The sequence below is a fragment of the Clarias gariepinus genome, chromosome 4 (genome assembly GCF_024256425.1).
Source record: "Clarias gariepinus isolate MV-2021 ecotype Netherlands chromosome 4, CGAR_prim_01v2, whole genome shotgun sequence".
NCBI classification, from domain to species: domain Eukaryota; kingdom Metazoa; phylum Chordata; class Actinopteri; order Siluriformes; family Clariidae; genus Clarias; species Clarias gariepinus.
In genome coordinates, this window is record NC_071103.1 from 23,038,296 (window position 1) to 23,060,201 (window position 21,906).

General features: G+C 40.2%; 1 protein-coding gene across 1 annotated transcript in view; it reads right to left on the reverse strand.

Annotated features, from left to right (window-relative positions):
* Positions 1-4,897: 4,897 nt before the first annotated feature.
* foxo6a (forkhead box O6 a) overlaps positions 4,898-21,906 on the reverse strand; it is a 31,679-nt gene continuing 14,670 nt past the window's right edge. Inside the window, exon 2 of the mRNA XM_053494852.1 lies at positions 4,898-8,228. Coding sequence (XP_053350827.1) covers positions 6,645-8,228 — 1,584 coding nt within the window. The 3' untranslated portion in view covers positions 4,898-6,644. The remainder of the gene's footprint in view (positions 8,229-21,906) is intronic.

Genomic DNA, 21,906 nt, shown 5'->3' on the forward strand with positions numbered 1-21,906 from the left:
CTCCCCCCTGTGCTTCTTGCTCTCTGTCTCTCTCTCTCCCTCTCTTTCTTCTATTACCTGCCTGCTTGGCAGTGGTGCTGTGTGAAAGCCTAATGAGATGTCTATCACCTGAGTCTAGACTGACTCTCTCGGCCCTTGCCAGTCGCAGCAGAAGAGTGCAGTAGCGCTTTGAGAATTACAGAGAATGCCAGCTGAAATGCAGTAACCTGGGCCATGTACCCATGTATGCGTATGATAGATGTTCTGCAAGAATATGGTGTAATATACTATGTATATCTACATAAGTGGGCACTCTTGATGGGGTAATGTGTGAATACAGTGTTAAAGGACACACACATACACAATGCTATGATGAATTGCCAGAACCATCCCTAAAAACACAAGATCTCATTTCACATTTCATCCCAAACCGCCTCTCTCACCCTTCATCCCTTTTCCAACCATCCCTACAGTCAGGTTGAGGACGTTGTGAAAGCACTGATGGAAAACAAATGTTTCCTTCTTTTAAAGATCTTCAAAATCTTACTTTGCTTACATGTCCTGTATCTATGACTAGGTTAAAAGAAACAGAAATCAAAAATGGACACATTGACACATAAAAAATTATGTAAGCATTGTAAGAATTCATCTAAGCCATGTTATAGTAAATCATGCTCCACTAGATCACTCCCTCATTTAATCAGCCAGCATATTCTAAGACTTCTTCAGTACTCATCTGCTTCTCTGAGTGTGTATGTACTGTGAAATGATTAACATGCTGGTCTGAAGAAAAAGATAGATCAGGGAGAGAGCAGAGCAACGTAGAGCAGAACAGAGAGAGAGAGAGAGAGAGAGAGAGAGAGATTGTTAGCAAACAGTGTGAGTTGCTGGTAAAGTTGCTGGGCTGAATGAGAAGGAATACACCCCCTTCTCTGTATGTGTAAAGGGCCATTGGTTCCAAGTGACAGGCTTGCTGAGGGTCAGGGTAGACTGCACTCTGGATAATGGACCTCAGTCTCACAGACACTGGAAACCCACACACTCACACTCACCACTCCAGGCCTCATTAGCCATACCACAACTGCCTGTGTTCACACACACACACAGAAAGAGAGAGAGAGAGAGAGAGAGAGAGCAAGAAGCACAGGGGGAGGAAAGCTACTTGCTATATCGTATGCTTTCTCTCTCTGACTTCTAGCATCTAAACTTAATCCCAGTAATCAAAAATGAAACTTTCTGGCTCTTTCAGTTTTGTTCCTTTTTTTAAGCTTCATTAAAAAAATATTTCTGGGGACCAACCAAATGCCCCTATCAGTAACAAATTCTGCCTTAATATAAAACTTTACTTTATATGGTCATGCTCCTTAAATCTCATATTTTTGCTCTCTTTAAGATTTATTAAAGCCATATTCTGACCCCTGGTCTGCTACCTTTACGTATTAAGCACTTACTTAGGTTAGTGCCTTACACCTCCAGGGTCTGGGTTAGAATCCCGGGCCAGGCTTGATTCCTTTTTTCTGTGCACATGGAGTTTGTATGTTCTCTGGGTTGGTTTCATGTTGCATGTTTGCTTTGATGGGTTTCCTCCGGGCACTCTGGTTTTCTCACACAGTCCAAAGACCTGAAGATTTGGCTACTTGCTGTTCCCAAATTGCCCATAGTGTGAATGAGTGTGTGTGCCCTGCAGTGGATTGACAACCTGTCCTGAGTGTACCCCGCCTTATGCCCTACATCTCCTGGGATAGGCTCCAGGCCTCTCGTGACCCTGAATACAGTATAAAGCGGTATAGACAATGAGTAAGTGAGTGGTTGGCCATACTAGCTACAGTGCATTGCCAAAAAATGTGCATATACATATCTATTACAGCTAGATAAATTAGTTCAACTGCCATTCACAGTTATGTGTTTCATGTGTATTTTGCAGATAAAAAAGAAAGTCACCCCATCATCAAAAAAAACTGAAACAGCCTTAACTATCCAGACACAAATCCACCTGCTGCAGTTTCTGGACTGCTGAAGATGGAATATGTTTGAATGTGAATACATATGACGCGAAAAATCTCTTTTATTTTTAAAGTAACTGCAAATAAAGAAAGCATCTTTGAATGTAATGTAATTTTTATGAATTATTTTTTTTGTTTGTTTGTTTATCTTTTGTATCATACAACAGACTTTAGTCTGCTAGAGCATAGGTGCAAAAGTAAGTGCAGGTAGAGAAAATATGATCAAAATTCAATCCTGATTCTAAATGCATAAAATCACTATACTGTAGGTTTAAACAGGGTTTTCTTATTTAAGCCTGGTTGTTTCACACATCTTAAATATAAGTAATATACCGATCAGCCATAACATTAAAATGCAAAACATTAAGCCCAATATTGTGTAGGGTTCCCTTGTGCCACCTGGGCGTGGGGTTGTGCTGTGGTGTCTGGCACCAGGATGTTAGCTGATGACCTAAATAATAATAATAATAATAATATCTCAGTTTTATATAGCGCCTTTCAAAATACCCAAGGTCGCTTTACAGAATAAGGCGTGTGTAATGTAAGCATGTAAGGGGGGAGGGGGGGAACTAGGGGCCAAAGGCCTCTGTGAAGAGATGTGTTTTGAGGTACTTTTTAAACAGGGGTAGTGAAGGGGCACATTGGACATGAAGGGGTAGCTTGTTCCAGAGGGTGGGGGCAGTTACATTAAAGGCTCTGTCGCCAAATGTTTTGAGTCTGCTGCGGGGGACGATCAGCTGACCCTTGGAAGAGGACCGCAGGGACCTTAGAGGGGTGTAGGGGTGGAGGAGGTCAGTAAGGTAGTGGGGAGCCAGTCCGTGGAGAGATTTGTAGGTGAGGAGGGCCTCCAAACATCGGACTTGAGCATCGGACTTGAGCATTTGAAATGCTTCAGATCCAAATCTGACCAGACACATTCCATAGGTGTTCGGTCAGATTGGGATCTGGAGCATTTGGAAGCAAGATCAATAACCTAGAACTCTTGATCCTTGATCCTTCAGTATCCTGGTATATAATTAATCAACATTATTGAATTTACCTGGCTGTGGTAGTATAGTGTAGTGGCTTATGTAGTAGGTATGTCTCCATTTATTTGAGTTCCAGTTTTGATGGAGTAAGTTATCCTTGACCTTTTGCCATAATAATGTGCCAAATTTCCCTCCCGGCTGCTTTATGGAGCACAACCCATGTTTACTGGTATATAATTGATAATCAATGTTATTAAATTCACCTGCCAGTGGTGTTTGTGCTGCCACTGATCGGTGTATATCTAGATGCTTAGACTACGGATATGGATATACAGTATATATATATATATATATATATATATATATATATATATATATATATATATATATATATATATATATAAAAAACAGGGGTAACCTGAGACTGAGATTCCTTTTCATTATCTATCCCTGTATTTGCCATGTTATACAATAGCATATCCAATGATCTGGTATATTATGCAGCTATTGCCTTTAGCCTCATCACTAATGACTCTTTACTATCACTAAGTAATTAAATGTGCCAGTCAGACTGCTGTGAATTAAACAGCATGTGTTAGTCAGACAGATCCATGGCCTAACGTGCGATCTTGAGATTAAAGACTCTACAGTAAAGCAGGGAGAAGTAAGGAAGAGATTAAGGGGGGATTGCGAACACGAGAGCAACACCAAACAGCACTAGTGACATGTTCTCACCTTGTCTCACCACTGATCTGCTGTGTAAAGATAGCACTCTCTGATATGATACCTTTTTCATCATAACAACAAATTTTAACAGTAGGGAAAAAGAACATTCCACCAAGCTTATTCGGTTGAGGTAATGATCACTGACATGTACAGTACACGCTTTAATGGTAACAGTCGTGTTAGGCAGGAGTGTAAACTCATCTACTATCAGGTGCGTATTAAAACCTCTTCAATTTGCAGCCTAAATATACCAACCAGAAATATGACTATCCATGGAGAATCTTATGTGCTTCTCTTCTAACTACTGTTTTGCTAAAAAAAAAAAAAAAAAATCCAGTGTCTTTGTATTCATCTGCACACTTTTGCTTTCTTTCTCTCTCTGACTCTCTCCCCAGTGAGGTAGTGCTGAAGTTGAGTCAATTAAAAGCGTGCATCTCCACCAGAGTGGGAGGAGGGAGACTCCCTAGGGGGCAGACAGTATGGCTGTGCAGAGAAGCACTCTCCCTCTGTGAAAACACCTCAGATGGGACTATGACAGCTGTGACCAACCTACAGCTTCAGAGGCGATAACAAGCCTTATTAGACTCTTAGACTCTCACCTCCATTCCACCCGTACCCCCACCTACCTGCACTAGTACACAATACAACCTGTACCACATAATGCAGACCTAATTTTTAACATTCTGTTATTCAACTTTAAACTAGCATGAAGAGTTGTATGTAAGACCTCCTTGCATGTTACATTACGCATTATTTGCATTGATTATCCTGTAGATTATGTACTAACCTTGTTCTATAGCTTTCTATAGTGTTAGTGTTTATCATAAAATACATTTATTTTGTACACTATTCATCCATTTGTGAATAGGTCAAAAGCTACTCCATAACATCTAAAGTACAAGAAAACAAAGAACTCTTTGCCTGTTAAGCCCCATGCAGTGCAGGCTGTGATGCACTAGGTGTTATATTTGCCTTATAATGGCCTTATACAGTATAATATAAAACTGCATAAAATCACATGCTAGATGTGTACAGAATGATTAACATTTGATTTCATTTATTTGTCAGTCACCAAATGATGAGATACATTCTCTTAAAAAAGAAACAATGAAAGAAATATCCTTTTTCATCTTTAAAAACTTATAGTACAATATTCTTAATATATAGATTTTATACAAAATAAAAGGTCATGAACAGTAAAGAAACAGTGATCTCTTAAACACACAAAATGAAGGAAGGAGACACATGTAGTAAGTCCTCGCTTCCATACAACAACATTGTAAGACTGCTATTATATATTAAATATTTAATATTAGAGCTTTCTATTCTGATATCTGCATTAACATAGCTTCTTTTAAGCATGTCTGTTGAGTCACGGTGGCTGGTACTGAAGTGACAGCTTGCACAAGATTATGGTTAATGGGCAAAGCAGAGAAAGCAGTGTGCAGTCTGACATATCAGAGGACTGGGGCAAATATTAAAAAATGACAACAAAAATTGTACTAAGGATATCCCACTGGGTTGTGGATTAGCGTCACAAGAAACAGGCCAACTGAGTAGCTTTATTTGAGTGCAAGGGTTGATGGAGTAAGTTATCCTTGACCTTTTGCCATAATGACGTGCCCCATTTCCCTCCGGGCTGTTTCATGGAGCACAACCGTGCATAAGAGGAAAAGGAGCAAGTTTATAAGGAGCATGGGGCTGCAGCTATAGAGACCACACACACAAGGAGAGAGAAAGAGAGGTCTTTACAAAGAGAATGATTCTTTCACTGATGCAGCCACCGCTGCAAATAACTGCAAGCCCTTTTCCATTTTCATTTTTTCCATTTTTTTTCAAAACACAAAATAAGGCAAAAATCCTAGGCTATGTTGATGTTTACCTGATTTATTTATTTCTGTCATTTTCATTTCTGATTATCGACATATAAAATTAAAATTAAAAAAAAATTATGTATGTCTATCGCATAGCACCTCAAAATTGAACATCACATTAAGTTACAATACAACACTTCCCACAAGAGAGACCAAACTGCCATCATGGGATTCTACCAATTTTATAAATAAAAAGAATAAGAAATGAATGCCTTGCTCTTTCTATTAAAATTCTTTTCTGTGTAAGTGTCTGTCCTGTTTTGGACAACAGACAGTTCTACTGCCTCACTGTGTGCTGGATGACTGTGTTAATCATGCCCATCACTCAACATATGTGAGCGAGGGGAGAGCGGCCTAGTGATGGGAGGGGGTGTATTCAATCTGCAATAATGATGCATCACTGCAGCATCACTTTGGAGATTAAAAACAAGACGCTGAATTTCAATCAAGCCGTTAATGGGCCAATGAAGGATGATGGGCCAGTCTGGGCTGGCAGGGGAGCTGAAGCTATCAGTGAGAAAAAAGGTGAGTGAGTTCTAACATTATCTCTCACTGAGAGAATTTGGAAGGGGGGCATCACTTCCAACAGAAGTGATGTCTATAGAAGGTCGTTCAGAAATGGAACTATCAGAATTTTCACTGGTTGAAAATTTAGGACTTGCAAGCCTGTATACTGGCTTTATAAGGGTATGAAGCAGCCAGCTACATCTCCTGTCATTCAGGGGCTAGCTTATTGTTGTGAAAGTAAGAAATGGATTTGTTTTACGCAGTTAAAGTGCTTAAGCATTTCGTTTTAACTGGAGAAGAAGGCAATGTTGGGTAACACAGTTGAGATTGTCATCACGGTTCTTTCGGCAAGAAGAAAGGGTTAACATTAAGCAGAAAGAGGCTAACAGAGGGCTATTTTAGAAAAAAAAAAACAGATGAGCAGGCAGAGTAAGACAGAACTTTAGAGAAATTTTAACTATGGTTTTTCATTTAAATTCTTTTGTCACGCACAGTGCATCTCCCTGGATAGGAAGCGGTGCGCTCTGCCCTATGCAGGCCTAAAGGTAGTTTGATCTCTTATAATGTCTGTAGGAAAACTTGGCATCTTAGCCAGGCACCCAACTCTGGTTACTGTGGTTCTGTTGTGGGCCTGTGAGTCCCATGCTCATGCCCATGCCCATCCCGACACCCATCCCCTGTGCCAAGGAGCAATCAAAATTAAAGTCCATCTCCTCTGTTGAGTCCATCATATCATGAAGGAGAACAGACTCAACATCACAGTCCAGGCTGCCATGGAAAATGTCCAGATCCAGGTCTGCTGGTAGCCGCTCATGAGGGTAGCCATGATGAGGGTGGTGGTAACCTTGGTAACAACTGCCTCCTCCCACCATTCCCTGAGCTTGGTGGAATGGTCCATCAACCATTGCCTGCTGGTGTGGGCCTGGGTATGTGGCACTGTAGCGGGGATGAGGGTGTGGTGCAGTTGCTAGATGGCAAGAGTCCTGAGAGATGCCCTGCATACCAGCAGGGTTTGGGGGCAGTGTAGTTGAGGCAGGAAGGTGTGCATGGGATGGAGGACTGTACAAGTATGGAGCTTTATGGTTGTATGACTGCATGTGGCCACTGATGGGTTGAGCATGGACAGCATGGCTTTGAGGCTGATGATTCTGGCCCAGGCTGTGACTCATGCTGTGATTCATGCTGTGGGTGTGATTGGGGTTGTTGGCTATGCTTGAGCCAGAGCTGTGTGACTGGTTGAGATTGTGGGTGTTGGTATGGTTGTGAGCAGGATTATGATCATGTGTGGCACTGTGGGTGTGGCCAGATTTATGGCTATGACAGTTGCTCACCCTACTGCTGGAAGGACCAATCATGGGCTCATGCTCCTGACCAAGCATTATGTCTTTAGCACTGTACTGTGAACCTCCAGTTAGTAGACTCTGCAGGGTATTTGTGCCTGAGTAAGTCTGCATGTTGCCAGAAAAGCTGGAGGTCTTATTTTCCTGGATCGTCTGCAATGGTGTTTGGTGACACAGCATGCCCATGCCTGCTTGTCCATAGGCTGGACTACTATAGGAGCCCTGAACCTTTGACCCACTGCTGTAATGGTAGGAGGGGCGCTTGTGGCATGGCGGCTGTTGATGGTGGTAACCTTCTTCCAAGCTGATGGCTCCTGTGAGGTCCGCTAACTGTGGCATTTCCACTGGTGGGCAATGTGCCACAGGTGAACAAGTGCTGGAGGGACTTGGGTAGATGTGTGGGGAAGTGGAGCAGGACAACCTACCCTCCTCTGGGTTTTCTAATTCCTCCTCTGCCATAATGGGTGACAGACTCAGTGTTGAGGCTGCAGAGCTAGTCCGAGAGTGGAGATCAGTCCATGCCTCAAACTCCTCCCCAACACCTGTTGCTCCCTTAACTGTCTTCCCTGATGGACTAGTCTGCTCAGGGGAGCCATGAAATCCCTGTGCCCCTGTCCCCACCACTGCTCTGCCTACCACTTTCTTGCGGTTTACACGGCCTTTGCACTTCAAGTACTTGGTGCTGTTGTCCATGGAGACTGCGCGTCGCCGTGGAGCTTTCCCAGACTTACTCCCTTCAGGGTTCAGCATCCACCAGGAGCTCTTTCCTGTGCCTTCATTCTGTACCCGGATGAAGCGGGTGTGGAGTGACAGATTGTGGCGTATGGAGTTCTGTAAGAAAAAAGACAAAAAAAAAGGAAGGACAGACTATTACACATCTTAATGGAAATGTTATGATTTTTCAATCAATCTGAACCCTAATTTCAAATAAGCAGTCATGCTGCAAAGGCTTCATTGCTCAGTTTCTTTGAAATGGAACTATTGATGACCGGCTGACATGTATTCTGTTTATTGACTGTGTTTTATCTGTGACTAGGGGATTCCTCCCTCAGACTGGTGTGGATGTCAGCTAATCCATGGTTCAGTGTGCTTGGCTTGGGGTTTATTTGAAGCCTGTGCCAGCCTGGCCCATTGCCAACCTCCTCTCCCAGTCTGAGAAAGTAGATGTGTTAGGTTAAGCCAGTGTTGAATACAAATAATAAAGTCAGACAAATCTGCCTCCCACTCTTGTTCAATCTGCTTTCCATATCTCACCCTCTCCCTACTTTTCTAAAAAATTGGCTGCCTCAGAGAGCCTACCTCTGTCAAATTGAAGTGACTGCTTGAATTCAATTGTATTACTTTTTAAACCAAAGCCTCATCAATTAAAAGAATGTACATGCTGAAGTCACTTTCCCAAGTCGTGTTCAACGCTGAGATGAAATTTGATTTAGCCCTTTGTTTTTTTTAATCTATAGGTAGCATCCACATTATTAGCAGCAAGTTACAGTACACAAATAAATCAATGTGGTGCATTTATTAACAGTTATTTATTTGCATGGACTGAAATATTTTTATTTATAAAAGAAAAGTAGTTATTGGGCAAGACCTATACTAGTCCTCTAGATGAACCAGCCCGGGAATTTTCCAAATGAGTCTTGTCAATGTTACTTATTTTGGCAATGCATATCCAGTATTGTGCAAAAGTCTTAGGCACCATATTATATGCTGTACCAATTTTGTCTTGTACTTTTTTTTTTCTTTACAGCCATGCATATATTCTTCTGTAATGTTATTTATTTAATAATTTTTACTTTATATATGGAAATACTGAATGATTTTGTACATAATTATGCAGACATGATAAACATATACAAATCTGTCAGTCTTAATGCATAATAACTTTTATAACAACCCAACTGCATGTTTCCCACATTGTGATGATAAGCCACTTAAACGTTTTTAGTGTGTTTAACCAAAAAATACATTTAATAATCTGTCTGTGAAGATTTCCAGTCATCTAGGTGAGGTTATCCAGAAGTTGAGTCATGTCAATTGGACTTCTTCCTAGGAAGGAGATCAGTTGTCATGAATCAACTTCCAGATTTAATTATGTGTTGTTTTCTGAAAAAACATGTGCGTGTATGTATGTCATGTACTACCAGGATCGTGGTTGAATAAAATATGCATAAGGACATAAAGACCCCCACCCTAAAACCCAATAAATGAATAAATGAATAAATAAATAAATAAATAATCAGTATCTCCTGCTGTCAGGTGATCGAAAGAATGGCCCCTCAAGGTAGCACCTGCAACTGATGACAGTAGCCATGGTAACACGGTAAACGTGAACACCAAATAAAGCATGAATCTGTTGTGGGGTTTACTTAAGAGCAAGGAGGAGAAAAGAGTTGCTTTTTAAAGCTGCAGCTGAGCTCCCCACAGTCTTTCATCAAGATACCAGGCCTGTGGTAGAACTTGCGGAGTATGCTTAGAACATCAGCAACAAGATAAACATATACATATATATATATATGTATGTATATATATATATATATATACACACACACACACACAGTATCAGCAAAATATCAGCAAAAAAGAAACGTCCCTTTTTCAGGACTGTGTCTTTCAACAATAATGTTGTAAAAATCCAAATAACTTTACAGATCTTCATTGTAAAGGGTTTAAACAATGTTTTCCATGAATGTTCAATTAACCATAATCAATCAATTAACATGCACCTGTGGAATGGTCGTTAAGACCTTAACAGCTTACAGAAAGACATTTAAGGTCACAGTTCTAAAAACGCAGGACACTAAAGAGACTTGTCTACCGACTGTGAAAAACACCCAAAGAAAGATGCCCAGGGTCCCTGCTCATCTGCGTGAACGTGCATTAGGCATGCTGCAGGGAGGCATGAGGACTGCTGATGTGGCTAGGGCAATAAATTGCCATGTCCGCACTGTGAGACGCCTAAGACCACGTGTAACAACACCTGCACAGGATCGGTACAACCGAATATCCCACCTGCGTGACAGGTACAGGATGGCCACAACAACTGCCCGAGTCACACCAGGAACACACAATCCCTCCATCAGTGCTCAGACTGTCCGCAATAGGCAGTCCATGAGGAGGAGATGCACTGCAGTACTTCAAGCAGTACTTTTGCTGAGTATATATATATATATAAAATATAAACATTTTTTGATTTCTCTCTTTGTGTAGGTCTGAACGGACCTGAATTAGAAGATGAGTCAGGGGCTGTTTGGGCATCCCAGACCTTTCACACCACAGAAACTGGCAATCAGCACTAATCCCTGCTCCATTCCACATAATCCCAGACAATCACCGTCTTATCCTAGTTAACTCATGGGCACTCCCACATAGGTGAATCACACTGTCAGGGCATGAATGAAGGTGGTGCATGCCCCACTACCTTTGTGGGGATGACCTATTGCAGAGAAAAAAACTAAAATCTGCACCCCGATATGCACATTTAGATTTTAATACATTTTCAGAAGGAAAAAAGACAGGTTCTTGAACACTACTCAACATGTATATTTATTAAATGTAAAAGGTATAGAATAAATCAATCTAGACTTATAATTCAGTTTCATCCTTCTATACAAAAGCCCCCACACAATTTACATCCTTAAAGAGCAGGTGTAAGTAACAACAATACTCTGTGCCTATGTCAAGGGCAGTAAAATCAGAGCCTTCACCTTCTTTCCCACCAATAAAACACTTCGAGACGCTGTTAATTAACTGCATACATACATACACACACCATTCTGTATACACCAATGCCTGACAAAACAGCCAGGAAACAAACAGACTTAAGGACAGCTCTTGTTCTTTTAAAAAAAAAAATAAAAAAAAAAGTCCAACATGCCCAGTTGCCCCTTTCTGAAAGTGTTTGAACTTGGCTCTCATTAGCGACCACAATCCTGATAGTTCTATTTGTGATGCAGCTTCTACCTCCACACCTCCTCACCCAAGTCCTTTTGTCCCAAGATTAAGAGCTTAAGACCTACTAACCTCCCAGTCTGACAAATTTACACTTTTTTTTTTCAAAGCACAGGTGGCCTTGGCACTAAATGGGCTTTTCCAAGAGCATGCATATGTTTAGAGCCAAAGGTCCAGACGTCCTGTTTCAAGAATCCACGCTTTGTACCTATTATCAGAATAGAGAATTAATCTCTCCCTGTCTTCTTCTTCTTCTTTCACCCATTATGTGCTCCTATTCAAAACGATTCCTGCTCAATGCCACACCCCCACTCAGTTTCATCTAATATTCCAAATGAGAACATCAACACTAAGAACTGATTCAACCAATTTGACAAAGAAATCTATCTTTTAAGAAGCTCAGGGTCAACACAAAATAATCAACAGAATACAACATGACATCCAGATTTTTTAATGGCTGTACTGAAGGAGGCCCACTATCCTATTTAAAGGTTTCACATCTTACCCACATACAGAAGGGCTTCATCATTATATATATTGTGAAAGTCCAGTGAAATCTATCCCATAAAAATAAGGACTATGGTATGAAAGAAAATCAAGTCACCTATTTGGGAGGTTGTATTTATTCAGAGGCAAGATTAATCTATTGATCACATCCACTTTATCAGACAGCATGAAACTTTGCATGAGATCTGTGACAGAGCCCAGTTCACAAAATTGGCTGTGTGCCATCTTCTCCTATGCCATTGCTTTTAGACAGGCACTCAGCCCCTTCAGACTGGCATAGAGGGCAGCTGTATGAGAAATGGGATGGGAATGTGAGGTTAGAGCTTGGGGCCCACTGTGAGAACCATCTAAGTAGCACAATGGAGTTCCCTTCCACAAATACAGCTCCCTCCCGCTTCAGTCTGCTACCTCCCACTGTTAACTCAAGTGGGCCCATGAAACAGGTCAAACTATTTAGGCCCAACTTGCCGAGTGTATAATCACAACTAAAAGAACAGCCGGATGAGATGAAGCATGTAACAAAGGCGCGAAACCATTCACCCAATTCAGAAAACTTCAGCACACAAAAGAAAGATGTTATACCATAACACACAGAGCAGCATCTGCCAGACAAGACCAGGGATCTTCAACCAGTCATTATTAAGCCATTTCATATGTCAGCAGCCATTACATACTGTCTCTCTATACACCCCATTAGGCTGATAAGCACCAAGTTTGTGTGTGTGTGTGTGTGTGTGTGTGTAAAAAAAGAGAGAGAGAGAGAGAGAGAGAGAGAGAGAGAGGAGTGTGTGTGTGTGGGGGGGGGGGTGTATTAACTCCATTTGCTGTGAAATGTTTTCTTGTACCAGCAAAGATGAGGGTGGGGGGGGACAACTTGATGCGAAAGGTTTTGTTCAGCACAGGAATGAGTTTTGTCAGCAAAGCTCGTCTCTAGGCTATTGATGGAAATTAGCAGTGGATAAATATTCACATTCCATGATTGATGTCACGGCTGGGCTTGTCCCTTTGAAGGAAAATAAAGAATGCAGAGGCACACAGATTAATGGAAACTGGGGGGGTAAATGTGTTCACACATTTCTCACAGGGAGGGGGATTCTGACAGGGAACATAGAAATCCAGACTTCAGCTCTTGCAGTCAGCACAGTAACAGAAGAAAAGAATTTCCCAGTTTAATTTAGAACACAATATACACAGACAAAATATGTAAAACAAGGATCTAATCACCAAGAGATTAAACAGTTTACCTAATCTGCCTAAACCGGTATACAATTTGCTATATACTGTATTAATATTTGGATAGTGGAGCATGAATGGAATGGTCTCTCAAATATATGTATATACAATCATGGCATCAGGAAATAACACAATGCCCACATAAAACCATGTAAATATGGTGTGTTTAAAGGTAGAAATGAAAGCGCACGTCTGAGAGCTCTTTGGCCAGAAACTGACAGCCATTCTGCTGTGAGGGTAATGGGGTTGGTGGGTGATTCCTGCTTGGCTATGTAATAATTGCAGTGCCCAGGCTGTGTTTCCTGCAGGCTGGATGGATGGCGGATGGCTGGGTGTGGATACAGGCCTGCGTGGGAGGGAGGATAAAAATAGCATTGCCAGCTTAGCCGAGCATCTGAGACCTGGACAGGAGATCGGAAAATCCCCCACCCAGCACAAGAGAAGCCATGATTTATATGTAGAACAGGCCAAGGAGCAACCTGGGATCCTCGCATCTTCCATCCCAGTCAAAAGCAGCTGGGAGTGCATCACGAGCACAGCAAGAGGGCAGATTTTCCAGCACTGGTCTGCCAGATCACGCCAGACCTTCCCTTTACCCCCCAGAGAGTATTCACACAACAGGTGCAGGAGTGGTACACCTGTGGGAGCTCTTGATTGCTCCAACCATGTGCACACACACACATACACACGCCCACACACCTTCTTTGTGAACTCGACTCACATTTTCCACAGTGCTTGCCATATACCTTGTTAAGTCGTGCACATTTTTAAACAGGTTTTAACTGCGGGATTTTACAAGGAAAGGCTGTAAGTAAGCATCAGTGCATAGTTCTGTGTGCGTGTGTGCGTGTGTAACGTTGGTATATTTAATAGCCCACAGGCAATGTGCAAAGATTTGATTATATTGCAACCTTCATCTTCCATATACAAAAAATGGACAAGCAACAATAGGACAAATGCAGACAGCCTTTTTTCCTTCTCTCTCATCATAATCTCATTCATAGTCATAAGAATTTCATTTCCCACATTCTAAAGGTCAGCACACACCTCTGATCAGACTTTAATACAGATCATTCTCTGGGTTTAATTTAATTTCACCAGAGCAGGAAACTCATTTGCAAGACATGTGTTCAGCATGCAAAATTTATACAATCACTGATTTAATTGTTTCAGTTTCAGAGCTGGGGAATATGCTGTTGCAATCAGATGCTTGGATCCCCTACATTTACACACATTTATTCACCTTCCATCTGTGGTCTAAGACTCAGGTAGCTAGATGAACTCAAGCCCTTATGAATATGCACATGGAATTTATTGCGATGACTTGGTCAGCCAGCCTTGACTCCTTTCAAAATCACCTCCTTAGAAATAAAGCATGCGTAGAAGCTTAAGGAGCAGTACACAGACATGATCACACATGCAGCTGATGACCAAGTCATGCACCGGTGAGCAGCAAGCTCTTGCAACACACTCAACATATACATGCATACACAAGCCTGGCACACAGGGCACTCTTAAACAGAAGTACCAAGCGACCAGTTGCTAAGGAGACCCATGGGAAAGGGAGGGCTCTTGTTGCCATAGCAGCCAGTTCTCTCCCAGCCAACTATCCCTCCCCAAGGGAGTGACATGGGGGAATTTGGGGGAAGGGAGGTAGACCAGGGGAGTTTACTCAAGTAAAGGACGGACTCACATGGACACATACATAGAGAGAGAGAGAGAGAGAGAGAGAGAGAGAGCGAGAGAGAGAGAGAGAATCTCTCAGAGAACTACATGATGGATGCATCATTTGCAACAACATAAAGAATATATTAACATTCAAGTTCATATCTGACCAGATATTAAAAATTTCTACTTTAGCTGGAATAAACTACAAATAAATATTAAGGATACATTGATAAGTTTTGTGAACCAAAGATCACTAGAATATTATCCAGTTTACAAAACAAAACACACACACACACACACACACACACACACACACACACACACACACACACACACACACAGTACCACCTGCTAATCATGGAATTCTCCCAATAATATCAATTACTGATCTTAATTTAATGTACTGTAATAATACCCTGAATAATCTCTGTTCCATTTCCATTCAAATACAGCTCACACTGAGAGGCAGTCCATGTTGATCCTGTGTCTGAGTAATATTCACAGCTGATCTCTTGAAGCCATTTCTATTGCTTTTCCTTTTGAAATATGATTTCTCTCTGTAATCCATGACAATGGCATTGTAAAAACGAAGACTGGCCAAAATAATCTTTATTTGAACTTCTTCCTTCTGGTAGATGCTACAGTACAAAACACCATGTGCTAAAACAACCAGACACAAGTTTCTTTCTTGTGGTTGTTCAAACTCACGAATTGAAACAGGCCCTAGAGAACATTTTTAATCTCCAGCACAGAATCATGTGATCACCCACACTCCTTAAGTGCCCCCTTTCTTCACCTTCCTGAGCTGTGCAATAACGTTACATCCATATTCTGTATAGTACATGATGTTAAAGGAATCCTGTTCTGCCACGCCAGTTACACATCAGAAGGATTTACCTTACTTACTTAATAAAATCCTAATGCATGTTTTCCAATTTAAAAAAATAAGTTGGAAAAGTTAAGTGATTTTGAAATTTCCTTTTAAACAGAAACAATAATTATAAGTAAAAACATTGCAGGAGACATAACTCTCAGTCAAAATAACAGTATATGGTAGAATTCAGTTGATTCTGCTTTTCTTATTCAATGCGCCTGTCATTTTAACATTTGGTCTCATTGATAAATCTCATATTCTCAAATACTTAAGTATGGCCTAATCAGCTTGTGAGGATAATGACAGACTTGGCCGTTAAATCACAGTGATTAGATCAAATTTCAGATTTCAACCAAATGGTTTCAGAGTTAGTGGCGGCTGTGAAGGAGATATAAAAGCGAAGGGATAAGGAGAAAGAAAACAAAGCAATTGTTCTCCATCCATTTAAAGATAAAGAAGTGAAGAAATGAACAGATACCCCTTTTTAGTCATTACTAGACACAAGAAAAATCCCAATTAAGCTGCTTTGTATTAAAGTCTTTTTGTGGGAGTGGAATGAGAAAGAGAGAGAGAGAGAGAGAGAGCATGAGCAAAAGGAAGAGGGGCAAAAGAGTGTGGGACCAGTAAAAAGGGGCCTGTATGATATAGAGGACAGAGATGGAAGATGGGAAAGGAACAATGGTGAGAAAGTAAGAGAAAAAGAGAGTGAGTGAGTAGATGCTCAATACTCCAAAAAGGGCAATTGGCTCTCAGTTCCTCTGCAGGAGCTACTAAAATTTTAATGTGTGATACGGCCACAGACTGCTGAGTCCAATGGCTTAAGTAAAACTCTTGCTCTAATGAGAGGGAACGTAAATGGCTAATGGCCCCACCAGAGTGCCTGATGGAGAGGTAAAGGAGATTTGGGTGGTGATTTCAGAGGGTGAGATATGGATGTTAGGACATGTGCTGACCTTTTACATTCTCCTGAAAACTTAATAAGGAAAGTCTTTTCTCATGTTACAGGTATTGTAAAGTACATTATGTTCAGTAACCTATTATTCCCACTTTTCTTCTCTTGCCACCTCGCAAACTAGCACACTGTAATAGCACACATTCATTCATTCAGCCAACCAGGGAGTGTCTATGCCTATTTATTTTGCTCTGCAATTATTTCTAATCAATTATCTTTCAGCATGGACAGTCTCGATTAACATCAGGTCTTCTACTATTTCCCAAACACAGTCCCTGACCTCTATCCAGGAAAATTGTGTATGAAACTTGCAATACTTAGTCCTGATATGGTTTATGAATGACAAGGACACAGTGTGTCATTGACGTGAATCAATGCTTATAGTATCCAGTCTTAGTGTAATGCAAGTATTCACTGAAAGAATACGCTGCCTTTTGTTCCAAACTTCAATGTCAATTATACAATTAGACAGTCTTGGACTGTCTGATAAATATTACTCATTTCATATAGATGTTTTAAGATAAAAAAAAAAAAACATTAAAGGCAATTCATGACTTGATGATTCTATCTTTGTGCTATCTTGCTAATGTAGCAATCAACATCTACCGCTAATAAAACAACATGGTTCGATAATGTAAACCATCCTATCCATAGAATCGACAGTCTACAAGAATAAAGGGGTAGGTTGGAGAAATATATTTTGAAAATGTATGTATTATGGAAAAATGTAATATGATTTAAAAAGATAATAATTTTTTCAAGTCCAAACGTTTGCAGATGAAGTCCATGAGGTGCCTCGAATGTCTCTACACAGTATGGTTTTTGCCTCCAGACCTTCAAGAACTAATTTTTCCAGGTAACCAGGCCTTTTCTGTAGCAGATCTGAGATTATTGAAAACCTTAGCCTTTTTATAAATGCATTTCTGTTCTATTAAATCTATTAATTCTCCCAAGGTTTGTAGTATTCTCTGTAGTAACATGTGTTCAGTTTGTTCCTGGTTTTTTAATGAGGGGTTTTGTCTTTAATTATGACATTTATTGTTTTATTTAATTTTATTTGTGTTTTATTCCACTGTTAATTTGTCTAATGTTATACACCTTCTCATCCTTCACTTGTTCTCTTTAAAAGGAAAGTTCTTTTTTTTTAAAGACCTAAATCTAAATTGAGATGCATGTAAGCACATTCCACAACCCTTGTTCCGTGCAAAAATGCATTCATTTGGAAACTTTGGAAGTGTTGTGGAATTTTTCTCTGATTGCTTACATTTTAATTGCATTCTGGGTGACAAAGCAGGAAAATAACAACCAAAACTGATTGTAATGTACTTTCATGTATCTCAATTTTGATTTAAGACTTGGAGAAAAAAATAATTTTGCTATATAAATAAATAGGTCTAACCTTTTGTACAGTTCTTGTATTTTGAAACATTATCTAAAGTGAGCATGTTAGACATAGTGTTCTCTGCAATTTATTTTTTTCCTAAGATGTGTTGCTTTAATATGGTGAATATAACATTCATTATGGATGACACAGTTTGACAGATGGCACAATACAGACAGTCTAAAGGAAGCTTAGTGAAGAATGACATACTTCCAATTTCCCCAGAAGCAAACTGAGCTATGCGTAGGAGGCCTCTGATACATCTGGTCCTAACTGTGTAGACAAGGGCAGCAACAGAGCTGGGACATGTGTTGAGGATGGACAGCTCTGGATTATGAATATGCACATGAAACATCATAAACATAAAATAGCCTCTCCTCTCCCAATTAACATACAGGCAAAAGCAGGATTAGGACACAAGGACCAATGGATGCATGGATGCTGGGTTGGCACACACATACGTACACAAACACACGCAAGCACATACACACAGACGCACACAAATGCACTCACGCACATAAATACATACTAGTTGGATAAAAGGGTCACTGTGACCTAAATTCAAACATTCTGTTTATCTTCTCAACTGTCAGGAAGTTCAGCAGGAACCGGAAGCCTTGCTGTGCCACAGACAGGGACAAGGTGGTTGCCATTACCACCTCTTGGTTATAAATGTACATCAACAAGAAGATAAATAACATCATGATAATTTATGTTATGAGGCATGCTCCTAGAATTGGTTGGGTGAGTTCTGTACATGTAAATTCTGAGCAGGTACCACTGGTGTCACAATACAGTAGTTACCTGGTATATTGGCAAACTGGCGCTGATGGTCCCTCAACCCTCTGTTCTGTAAATTAGTTGAAAAAATGTGAATGTAATAATACATTACCACCTTAAAGCCACACAAGTAGTGACTTTAAATAAAGGAAAACAGATGTTCCCTTTCAACAGTAGCTTAGGTATAGGCTTAATATATGCTGTGTAAAATTATTTTCAAAAGGTTGCCCAAATGTACATTTTTGGTCCAGCACATTTCATAAATGACCCAATCAGCTATCCCATAGCCACTCAAGATTATGATGCTAATATTAACGATAGTCCTATTATGGACTGCTTATCTGATTTTTCAAGGCTGAGAGAATCACGTTATGAGTTATTGTCACAGTCCGTGTCTTCTTTTCAAGGTTTCTTGCCTAGACTTTCTTTTATAGAAAAATAACACTTAATTTTATCATTAACTGTGCTCACAGCATTATTGTGTTTGAATTGTAGATTATCTATTTTTGGAATGTATTCAATTATACAAGTGAAGACATTCAAAACATTTGAACATTGCTCAATTTTGCACAAACCAAGCAATGAAAAGATTTACATAATTGACGACAACAGCTAAGAAAAATAAGGCTGTAAATGATGTCTGGATGTGATGTTTTACAACAGGATGAATTTCTATTAGCATATATAAACACAAGAAAAGTTGAAATGTTGCTTATTGTCTCACTCACTTGAACTGAAATTTAGTGCACAAGTATTTTCTCAAAAAATGCCAGGTCACTGTGTAGTATTTTGATGAGAGACCAATTGACATGTGAAAAATAGGAATCACCTTGCATAAAGTAAAGATCTAACAAGGTATGTCTCTTTTTATAAAAGAGCTCAGGAACAGGAGAGAAAATCTGCTGTCTCTGGTTAATTAATTTTTTTTTTTAAGTTTTAAGGTAATTTAAATTTTTTGTACAGTTTCTCTTATTTTTTAGTTGATTTATTTTTCTAATAATTTGCTTAATTATGTTATATATATAATTCATTTCTGAATTTGTGACTTGTAATGCTGAATTAGTTTGATATGTTTATCATGATGAAATTTGGAAGACCAAAGGTTTTCTTAAACCATGTCTTTGACAATAGACCAGTTTATAATTAATATAAGTATTTCCACTTAACTGTACATAAAACACTATATGATTTTCTGACTCACTCACTCATCATCTATACTGCTTACCTCTATACAGAGTCACTGGGGGCCTAGAGCCTATCCCAAGAGACTTAGGGCATGAAGCAGGGTACACTCTGGACAGGGTGCCAATCCACAGGGCGCACAAACATACACACATTTACACGCTCATTCACACACTACGGGCACTTTGGAAATGCCAATAAGCCTAATCAGCACTGTGGGAGGAAACCAGAGAACCCGAAAAATACTACCAAGCGCGGGAAAAAGATGAAAACTCCAAGCACAAACCCGACGCGGGACTCAAACCCTCGACCCTGAAGGTGCAAGGCGATATATACTTTTAAGTAATTGTTATGTACATGTTTAAATGCATTTATATGTATAAATGGTATTACTATATAATGTTATCATTTATAATGTTAAGAAATTGTTCATGTATATTAACAAGAACCTATTATTAAGTCTGTAATTTTGTGAAATTGTTTCAGCATACTGTGAGTTTCAAGCAATTTATCTGGTATACTGTAGATATGTTTCTTCCTAGTGACTTGCACTGAATTACGATTAAATCACTACTTCCCATGTGTTTACGTATTGCATTATTGCAACAGCCCCTAATGCAGTATTGTCATTGAGAAACATGGGAATTGGTCAATGTGGGTGCATTTTGACTCTGTGTGTATGCGTGTATGTGTGTGTGTGAGAGAGAGAGAGAGAGAGAGAGAGAGAGAGAGAGAGAGAGAAACGTCTCCTGGCCAGCAACTGCAATGTTTCTGCTTGAGTGATACTGTCAGTGGGCATCACTCAGCCTGGCCGTGTGGCAGGGAGTGTGGATCATTAGTGCAGATGGATAGGGAGCAGAAAGGGGTAGAGGGAGGGAAAAAGAGGGGAAAAGAGTGAAAGAGAGAGAGAGGGGTGGACTAGAAAGGAGGCAGGCATGCTCCTCTTAATATCCAACCTGAGAGCATTACACACAGAGCTATGCACTTTCCTCTCAGTCACGCAATCATCACTCTCCTCCCCTTTCACTTTATACCAGCCTGTCTCCACCACCCATTTCCCTTCATCCCTCTATCCTTTCATATATCGCTGTCCTGAGCTTACACCAAATCACAGCTTCTTGTGACTCTCCTCTTCTCCCCATGTCTCCCTTATCCTTTTTACTGTGCTCAATTCTCTGCCTTTTCTTCTTTGCTAAATTTTATTATTTATATATATATTTTTTTTTACACCTTGTAGTGCAAAACTTGTAAGTCAAAAACTCAAATATTTTATTAAAGTGCTTTTTTTGCTTTGATTACAGCACACATTCACTGTGGCACCATTTTGATAAACTAATGCAATGTCACAACATTTATTTCTATCCAGAGTTATGGGAGAGTCGGACCGCTGTGTGAAGCCTACTCTAGGACATCCCAATATTCTGGACTCTATGGTGGCCAATACATGTGTGAAAATGATGTCTAATGCACCCTGAAGCACAGTCCTGAAAAAGGAACATTTCTTTTTTTGCTGAGTTTATATGTCTTCTGACATGGTTGTTTAAGAAATGAGAAGTTACTCACTCCATCAGTTAGGGTTAAATATGGTAACTTTTTTTGGCCAAGCAGTATGTATTAGGGCTGTTCAAGACACACCCCTAATTCTAAAACCATGGTAGAGATGGTAGAAATTTTTCTTAGTATGACAGAGCCATGATCTGGCTGAAATGCTGGACTCCCAAGAACCCCATTAATCCCACTCCCAAGGAAATCGCTCAGAGTGAGATCAGGAATATATAGGGGATGTGACATTAACTCCCAGCAAAGTTTCTGTAATGTGCAAGTGGGGTTCAAAAATGACCGTTCCCACAGACAGATGTATCTCTTCTGGTGGTTTGTTATCCAGAGATTGTCAAGGATAAGGTGCTTCACTCGCTAAATGGATGCAGTGGGCTCAGAGCCACCTTGGCCAGGATTGACATTAACGGACATACAGCCTATTTAT